This window comes from Sylvia atricapilla, chromosome 9, assembly GCF_009819655.1.
Source record: "Sylvia atricapilla isolate bSylAtr1 chromosome 9, bSylAtr1.pri, whole genome shotgun sequence".
In the NCBI taxonomy this organism is placed as follows: Eukaryota; Metazoa; Chordata; class Aves; order Passeriformes; family Sylviidae; genus Sylvia; species Sylvia atricapilla.
Genome location: NC_089148.1, coordinates 24,054,086 through 24,063,769, shown reverse-complemented (window position 1 = coordinate 24,063,769; position 9,684 = coordinate 24,054,086). Strand labels below are relative to the sequence as shown.

At 49.0% G+C, this 9,684-nt stretch overlaps 1 protein-coding gene across 1 annotated transcript; it reads left to right on the top strand.

Annotated features, from left to right (window-relative positions):
- Positions 1–1,667: 1,667 nt before the first annotated feature.
- Positions 1,668–5,781, top strand: FPGT (fucose-1-phosphate guanylyltransferase). The gene is made up of 4 exons (XM_066325298.1): positions 1,668–1,754; positions 2,141–2,308; positions 3,091–3,183; positions 3,836–5,781. The coding sequence occupies exons 1-4, from the start codon at positions 1,685–1,687 to the stop codon at positions 5,296–5,298; spliced, it is 1,794 nt and encodes a 597-aa protein (XP_066181395.1). The 5' UTR covers positions 1,668–1,684; the 3' UTR covers positions 5,299–5,781.
- Positions 5,782–9,684: the final 3,903 nt, after the last annotated feature.

Below are 9,684 nucleotides of genomic sequence, written 5' to 3'. Positions count from 1 at the left end.
GAGACTTTAGTAGCTCAGTTTTTGTTGCTATCTAAGCCAGGCAAAGCTGAGCAGCAGCTCTGGTGTTACAGGTCCATCACTGCTGGGAACAAGTAGTTTCTCATTGTGCCTCTGCAAGAGCTTAGATTACAAAAATGACATCAAATCTCAGCACCTCCATAAATATTCAGAGCCTGAGCATTTTCCGTCTGAGGTGTTGGAAGGACTTGGGCTCTTCCACTAGCAGCATAGGTCACTGCTGCTCACACCACAGGGTGGGAAACCTCTTCCTGACCCAGTTTGATGGGATTTGATGGAATAAGTGTGCTCAGAAAAAAATGCCTGTTTTGTTTACGTTATTTGAGAGTAATGCAGTTTTATTACTGCATGACTCTAGTACAGCAGCGGGTGAAGGGACACCTGTTTAGTGATAAATTCAGCTTGGATTGTGTCCTGTGTAATCACAACACAAGCGAGGTGCCAGCGCTGTGGGGGCTGTGTTGCATGTGCACTGCGAAACCTGGAGCAGGGGACATCCTGGGGATGCTAGGGACATCCTGGGGATGTCAGCTCCTCAAAACCACAAAGATACTGCACAGCCCCACAAACATGGGGGCCCTGGAGAATCCGGGCTCTGAGCAGGAAAAAAAGACCCCCAGGAAAGCCAGGACTGCGGGGCAGCATTGCTGTTAGCAATGAAATGTCAGCACAGAAGAGCAGAGGTGTAGTTCCGATTGAAGAGACCATCGTCCTTACCGGAGTGAGTGCAGAGCACAAGGAAGGATCAAACGGGTCTTTGTGGTGTGCATTGCTCTGATCAGGACTGTTATCTCCTGCATCACAGCCTCACACTGAGAAAGAACAGTGAAGTTTATTTATTTTTTTTTCTACAATTTTCTCTGTCAGTGGTTTACAATAATGAAAAACTATGGATTTATCGTACATTTTTTTTTAATTTCGGTTTTTTTTTTTTCCTCAGTAGCTCCTGTTGTGCTTTTACGGCTACTTTTTATTGTAAGATTTGTGTATAATGAGATCTTATCACGGCAAAGCCTTCTTTCATCCCCCTCTGATTGCATTCGGTATCTGTAATCTCAGCAAAGCCTGAATACAAACGGAACCCGCAGATCAAAACCCACAATATCCGCAGGCAAGGTACCGCAGAGGGAAAAACCTTAAGCTGGAAAAGCCTTGAGCTGAGCGGCTCCCGTCGCTTTCAGAGAGAAGAGGCGCTGCCGCAGGTCCCGCCGCCCGGCTCCCGGGCCGCTGCAGCGCTCGGTGCGCCCCCGCGGGGCGGGAGCGGGTGGGCGACGGCAACGGGCCGCTGCAGGAGGGCTTCGGACCCTGCTCCTCGCTGGATTACAACCCGGCCACCTCTCTCCACCCCACTGGGTGCACCGAGGTGTCCCCGAGCCGCGTCCTCACGGAACCCAGCAGAACCGCCCGGAACCCGGCAGAACCTCCCGGAACCCGGCAGAACCTCCCGGAACCCGGCAGAGCCGCCCGGAACCCGGCAGAGCCGCTCGGAACCCGGCAGAAGCTCCCGGAGCCCGGCAGGGCCGCCCGGAGCCCGGCAGGACCGCTCGGAGCCCGGCAGAGCCGCTCGGAGCCCGGCAGAGCCGCTCGGAGCCCGGCAGGACCGCTCGGAGCCCGGCAGAGCCGCTCCCGCCCCGCCGGCAGTTCCGGGCCCGGCGCTGGGCCGGCCATGGGGAAGCGCAGCGCGGCGCGGCGGCAGGACACGGCCCGGCGACTGCAGCGATTCGCGGCGCTGCGAGGTGCGGCGGGGCCGGGCCGGGCCTGCGGGGGCCGAGCGGGGCCGTGTCCGTGGGGACTGAGCGGGGCCGGGGCCGTGTCCGTGGGGACTGAGCGGGGCCGTGTCCGTGAGGGGCCGAGCGGGGCCGTGTCCGTGAGGGGCTGAGCGGGGCCGTGTCCGTGGGGACTGAACGGGGCCGTGTCCGTGAGGGGATGAGCGGGGCCGTGTCCGTGAGGGGCTGAGCGGGGCCGTGTCCGTGGGGGCTGAGCGGGGCCGTGTCCGTGGGGACTGAGCGGGGCCGTGTCCGTGGGGGCCCAGCAGGGCCAAACCATGTCCGTGGGGGCTGAGCGGGGCCGTGCCCGGCAGGCCCGGCAGTCCATGTGGTCTGAGCAGGGCCGCTCCCCGCAGGCACGGCCGCCCGGCCCGGAGAGCTGTGGGACGCGGTGGTGCTGACGGCGGCGGACGCGGCGCAGGCGGGCGCGTTCCGGGAGCAGCTGGAGGAGAAGCTGCGGCGGGGGCGGCTGCCCGGGGCCGTGCGGTACCTGGTGTGCGCCGACCCGCCGGGCCCCAGGATCGGTGCGTGCGGCGGGGCCGGGCTCGGGGCGGGACAGCGGGCGGCGGGAGCGCTCGGGGGGCCCGGGGAGCAGCGGTACCGCTCCTGAGAGCGGGTCCTGCGGCTATGGGAGATAGCACTGACTCCTGTGGTGTGTATTCGTGCTTACCTTGAGCTGGTTATTTAAACAGTTCGGTTGTGTTTTAGTACACTACCCGGCAGTGATGTAAAACGGACCTCGCTGCTCATAATACCGTCTTGTAATTCTTAACACCTGTAGGTTTTGATGTACAAAGTAAGAAATCTTAATATTATCTGCAGTGTAGAGTAATGTAGAGGCTAATTCTCAGGAATCTGGCAGTTTTGAGCTGTAGGAGCGCATAAAAGATCCCAAACAATTTCCTCAGTTTCCAAATCTTCCTTATTTCCAGATTGTAAATATCAGAAGTACTTCTGAACACTGCCTTGAATCCATCAGTAGGCTTTTGTGTGACTTGTTTCTTGCAGGAGCTGGTCTTTGTTGGCTGAATTATGGCCTATTTAATTGATTAAATGCTTCAAATGATGGACTGTGCAGAGGTGACTGGGAGGGGAAATCACAGAGTTTTCCTTAGAGCAGACAGTCTGCTCAGGACGCCATCCCCTCAGAGAGCGCAGATTTCCAGAGGGACTGTGTATGATCTTATCAACCATGATACAGTAGAAACACTGTCCCATCTCTGTGGCTGGGCACCAGTACACCTCACCTGGCAGAACAGGTGTTACCTGAGCTCTTCTCACAGGTACTAAAATCTTTTTTCTTTAGGAAATGGTGGATCAACTCTTCATGCTCTTCGGTGCTTGGAAGAGCAGTATGGTGATCAGTGGACTTCCTTCACTGTGCTGCTGATCCATTCTGGTAAATTCCGTTTTATATGTTTTGCTCTAAAATAATACCTTTTCTTTTTTTTTTTCTTCCTTAAAAGAACAAAATGGCAGAGGAGGCAGAGTTCCAAAATACAGTTCCTTGAGAAAAGTAACCTGTGTGTCTGAGGGCTGAAGTTGCTCAGTCAGTGAGAAAGATGTGATTCACACATGTGATTTAAGTTTCTGCCTTGAAACATCCGTTTAAGGAACACAACCCTCCCTTGGGGGACCTTGGGCTCCTCATACCTCTGGGTAGGCTGAATACTTGCCTTCTTATCCACTGAGTCGGGCCACTTCCAGATGTGGAAGAACATCAGTTCTGCAGAGAAAGAAACTAAGTGATAACAAGTGTTGTGACCAAACCTCTGCCTTTTTGACTCTTCCCTGACTTAAAATTCCCATGAGAAATGTGAGGGTTCTCCTCCAAGCAAAAAGCAGGTATTGTTTGCTTTTGTCACTTCAGCGACAGATAGCTCTGGAAGAGAAAGTTAACAAAATCAATCACAGTTTTAATATCAGCTGTATAAGGCAGGCTGGGTTTTGGACATGAGGTCAGATCTGCTTTGGGTATCTGTAAAATAGCTGCCTAGTTTAGTTTTCTGCTCACTTACAGTGTCTCTGTGTAACTCAGAGTCTTTTTCCAGGTGGTTACAGCCAGCGTTTGCCAAATGCGAGTGCCCTGGGCAAGATCTTCACCGCGCTGCCCTTGGGGGATCCCGTGCTCCAGATGCTGGAGCTGAAACTGGCCATGTACATCGACTTCCCGCGCCACATGAAGCCAGGGGTGCTTGTCACGTGCTCAGATGACATCGAGCTGTACAGCACTGGGCTCACAGAACCCATCACCTTTGATAAACCCGGGTTCACCGCCTTGGCTCACCCCTCGGATGTGGCTGTGGGGACCACGCACGGGGTGTTTGTGTTAGATCCATCCAGCTTTTCTGGGAAAGGAGGGCTGGAGTATGGGTCATGCTATCGTTTCCTGCACAAGCCTGACGTGGAGACCATGCAGCAGAGTGGTGCAGTGTGTGTGAGGGAGCGTTGCCCTCAGCTCAGCTGCCCTGGGAGCCACGGAGACTCGGGCACGGCCTCAGAGTGTGTGTACACAGACAGCGTGTTCTACATTGACCACAGCACTGCCAAGCAGCTGCTGGGCTTCTATAAGCAGATGGGCACTCTTAGCTGTGAAATAGATGCCTATGGTGACTTTCTCCAGGCCCTGGGCCCTGGAGCTACTCCAGATTACACCAGAAACACAAGTAATGTCTCCAGGGAGGGCTCAGGGTTGGTGGGAGTGCGGCAGCAGCTGTACTCCCTCCTGCAAGGCACCCCTCTAAATGTCATAGTCCTCAACAACTCCCAGTTCTACCACATCGGGACTACTCAGGAGTATCTGTTTCATTTTACTGCTGAGAGCAAACTGAGATTTGAGCTTGCCTTGCAGCCTGTGGCTTTCAGCATCTTCCCTGGCACAGCCAAGGCCTTGGGTCAGTCGAGCATCATCCAGAGCATCCTCGAGCCCGGGTGTGTGATAGGGCCTGGCTCTGTCATTGAGTACTCCAGAATTGGGCCCGAGGTCTCTGTAGGGAAAGGCAGCATTGTTAGTGGGTGCTGTATCAATTTCAGTGTAGACATCCCCTCCAACTGCTTCCTGAGTTCAGTAAGCGTGAGAGTTGCTGGTGGAGTGGAGTATGTCACCATGGTGTTCGGGGTGGGTGATGACTTGAAAAGGAGCGTGAAATCGCTGTCGGATTTACACTCCCTCCAGTTTTTTGGAGCCAGCTTACCAGAATGCCTTGACCTCTGGAGAATTGAGGCTTCAGACCAGCTCTTCTCCAATGAGGACACACTTTTGGGGCTGTGGACCGCACGGATTTTCCCTGTTTGTTCTACCCTGAGTGAATCAGTCAGGATGTCACTGAACATGCTGAATTCTGTGCAGCACAAGTCAGCTTTCAAACTGAGTGGCATTCAGCTTCTGTCTGTTGAAGAAATGCTCACGCACAAAGATGTGGAGGACATGCTGAAGTTTAGGAAGCAAATTTACGATGAAATCTGCCTACAAAGACAAAAAGAGAAGTCTGATTTTAGAATGAACAGTACTTGAACAGATCTCCTGTTTTCATTTGTGGATGATTGATTACTTCAACCAGGTTGTAAGAATCCTAAGGGAAAAGTACACAGATCTCTTCTCTGATCTCATTGAAGCAGAAATAAAGAAATTGCCTAACATTAATAAAGCAGCAAATGCAGATAAACTGTTCTTTTGATTAAAGTAGGGAAATATTTCAGATCTGAAAACACTAATTGGTGACTTTTTGTGGGTTGTGTGTTATGTCTTGTAGTTTTTGTCGATAAGGATATGATACAGAAAAGAAATTGTCTATTTGGCTGAAAACTGCTTTAAAAGCTTTTAAAGGATAGAATATTAGCTCCAGCAACGTGGAATAATACAACAACTTTTATTTCTCTCTTTTCATGCTGCCATTTTGCAATACATTTTCAGCTAGAGGTAAAATTATTAAAAGTGCTTTTAATTCAAAACATCTTGTCTTAGGCATTAGTAAATCATTCCCTTCTGTTTTGTAAATTTTTTATCTTTTCCTTATTTTCATCAGAAGGAAAAATTGACATGAGCGAATATTCTTCTCCTTGTGACTTGTAGTACTGGAGTCAACACCTGCCACAGGACATCTGGTTGACTTTTTTTACTGGTAGTTGTTGGGAGCTGACTGTGTGATGGAGAAGCTGCCAGCTCTTTGTTACCCACAGATTGACTGATGTGTGCCATGCAAAAAGCAGAATTTTGTGTTTCTGTGGACTCTTTGGGTCCTTGTCATGGTGGTTCATCTTCCTGTGGGGCAGAGCAGACACCAGAGAGGTTCACTGTGAGTGGCCCCACAGTACTTATCTTCAGAGAAACTCTCCTCCCCTTCTCCCCCTTCTGCAAATAAAGTTAATAAAGTCCTCCTGTTTCTAGTTTAGATGCCCAAGCTCCAGATAGATGAATCTTCTATTTTTGAGAGGGTGCTGTGCAGTCTATCAGAGTGATTTGTCTGTAAACATGATGCATCTTTTTCTCTTGAATGTCTCTGCGGGTTTTCATGTTTTATTTAATGTTTCATGATGACAGTGTTTATCTCCCTGCTGACTGAATTCCCAAATGGCACCTTTTTTATACCACCTACGATGCAGCAGAATAGCATCCCCTGAGCATTACCCACCCTTCTTTAAGCTGCACTAGGTTTCTTCTTCATTAATAAACCTTCCAAGAAGAAACACAAAGAAGCTAAACACGAAGATTGGGAATCGCTGGAGTTGACTTCAAAGGAATAAGAATTTCTGAGCAAACAGAAGGTCTAAAAGTCAGTATGAAATATTAGTTAAACAATGGAAGCAGCAGGTTTGGAACACTCAAGTCCAAGGTAAACACTTTAAGTCACAAAGTGAAAGTAGTCAATACAGCATGGAGTATTGTTTATATATCATCCTGTTTGCATGATTCATTCATTTACTGTTACACCAAAGATGTTAGGAGAAACGTGTTTGACAGAGACTTTGGATCTTGAGTTGGAGACCAAACTTTGCTTGGCACAGATTTTCCTGAGGGTTGCTGTGCTGCCAGGCGAGTTCTCCGAGTGTTTGGTAACAGTCAAATGCATCCTTTTAACATGGTCATCCACTTTAACTGTTGCAATTGCATTTGTGCAGAATCCCCTGGGCACCAGGTATTGATTTCATTGGTGAAAGCAAACTGGATAAAAATAGGAAGTGGATTTGTTTCTGGCACGTAAGTATTGGGAAAAGAGAATGAGGAAAAGCAGTGATGGAACAACTTGTGGAAAAGATGATGGTAGGTTGGGCCAGCAGCAGCTGCTGTGGTTTAGGGAGCAGTGTGAATTCCAGGACAGAAAACAAGGAATGTCATCCTGGTGGTAGCCATGGACTAGCGCAGGTAGACCCCAGGTCAGGTTTTGAGGCAAAGGTTTTAATGAAGAAAAATCTGTTGTAATGGAATAAGCATAGATTTACCAGATAAGAAACATTGCACTGCTTTAAATCTGTGTGACACCCAGTGCTTTCCTCTCACTCTGGACATTTTGAGAAGGCAGATTTTGGTCAGTTTTAGCCCTGGGTAACATCAGCAGGTTTAATGGATTTACTCTACAGGTATGGGAATATCTGGTGGTGTACCATTCTTCATTTTCAAATGCAATCAAGTTGAATGTGAAACATCATGAAGAACATTACAATATATATTTTTAGAGAGCTATATTAATTCTTTTCCCATATGGAGGGATTTAAAAGCCACATGGATGTGACACTTGGAGACAGAGGTTGGTGGTGGCCTTGGCAGTGCTGGGGGAATGGTTGGACTCAATGGTGTAGGAGGGCTTTTTCAATCCAAATGCTTTTTTGATCCTACAGTTCTCTGTACTGCAGCTATTTATGAAGTGTGTACATTTTTAGCCATAACAAATTGCAGTCCTTACAGCGAGGGTCATGTTACAGTGTGAGTATATCTTATTAAAATGAAAAAGCCTGCAGACCAGACCCCTCCTGACCATAATAATCCAAGGCTGATCATTCCGTGTATGTATTTTATCCATGTTGCATTTACAGCTCCAGGTAATCTTTGTATTCCACGGTCTGCTGTTAGTGTAGATGACCACAGTATTCTACTGCAGCCAGCTGGGATAAGTGTGTCCCAAGGAAACTGAGAAACCTGTGCAAGGCCAGCCAGTAAAACTTCACAGCAAAGTCAGTAATGGGGGGGTTGCTGGTTTCCAGTACCAGGTTCTTAAAACAAGACCATCACAGCATCCTGGCCATGATTTTCCTGCATGGTGAAGGATGCAGTCATGAGAGTGCCAGGCACACAGGACCTCTGCAGATGGGAATCATGTGCTGAAACCCAGAGTTTGATTTTGGTTGATCTTCACAGGGTTTACCAGATGGGTTCAATGTTCATACACCCTCTAGATAATTGCCTGGCTCCATCTATCCTGAAACGCAATTTGGGCTGGTACAATCTCAAACAAACTCAAGATGAGCTTTTAATGATTTTTTTCATGTCATCTTTCTTTATTTAATTAGTTTTGCTGTGTAGTACAATAATAAGGCTCATAATGAACATGATTACAGTGATTTCCCTGAATGCCATGAGCACGCGCTGTGATCAGCAGAGGTTTAGCCCTGCTGTCTGTGTTACACTGAAACCTGAGAGGGCTTTATTTCAGTGACCTTCGGAGCAGGAAACTGAAATCTGAGAAATCGGGCACTTAACAAAGAGCTCAAGGGAGGGCAGCTGAAATAAAAATGAGCAGCTGAGGGGATTCAGTTCCAGGAGTGGGGAGCTGACAAGAGGAAGTAAGCTCCAAGGCTCAGTCGGATCTGCAGAGCAATGTTTGTGCCTTGTCAGGCTGCTCCTGCTCCAGCTCGGAGCTTCCAGCCTCTCCTCCTTCCCAAACCTCTGATGCGAGGGCTTCAGTTTTTGCTCTCTGCACTTGGGCCCCCGTGCAAACGCCTCTCTAATGTTGTGAGAGCAAAAATAACAGCGCAGTGCTTCTGCTGCTGTTCATGTGCTGCACTGGGGAGCCACTGCAAACACCTGCTCCTTACCAGGGGCACAGGGTTCCTCTGCCGCCTTCTTGAAAACACATAATTTGTTTTAGTGCCCTTTCCATTTCCTGGGGTATGTCTGAATGTCACCAGAACGGCAAACGCTTATGGGAGCATCTTAAAGCTCCTTAAAGTAAATTATAGATGTGGATATATACTAATTGCAGATGTGTTCTGCTTAATTTGGAATAAAGATAATTTAAAAAGACTTGCTTTTGTAAACTCTCCCTGGGAAGGACATTTAAAACCTCAGCTCTCCCAGTTGTTCAGCGACTGGATGTGGGAATCAGCTGCCAGGCTGGTGCCTTTCTGCAGATCACTGGTGGAATATCACAGGGTACATTGTCACCTCAGTTCATACTCTTTGGAAGTAGACCCTTGGATTGATGTGTAAATTCGCACAAGGAAAGGGACAGGCTGTAGCACCAGGAGCTGTCAAGGCACCCAGGTTGTTACAGTGGGATGCAGCACAGGCAGATTTTAGAGACGTGTGTTTTATTAACATCTGCTTGCCTGAAATCCTGCACTGAGATGAGAGCTCACACACTGAACAGCTGCCAAGGTCAACCACCACACTTTAAATACATAAATGTATAAACACATAAGTGTAAGTATTTATGTGTGTATATTTGCATTTCACTTTGAATTAATATTACACTTCCTAAGTGCCGTACGCAGGTGCTCCCAGTGTCACCCTCTGTCAGGGGGCTGGGAGCTGCAATCGTCCCCGGGGCTCTGAGCTGGGACCCCCTGCACCCTGGGGATCCTCACACAACACCTGGGATCCAGCTGCTGAAATTCCCCTTTCTCGACAAAATCGGGAACAAGCTGCCAAATTACCAGTTCCCACGAGTTGTAAGTGTTCAACAGA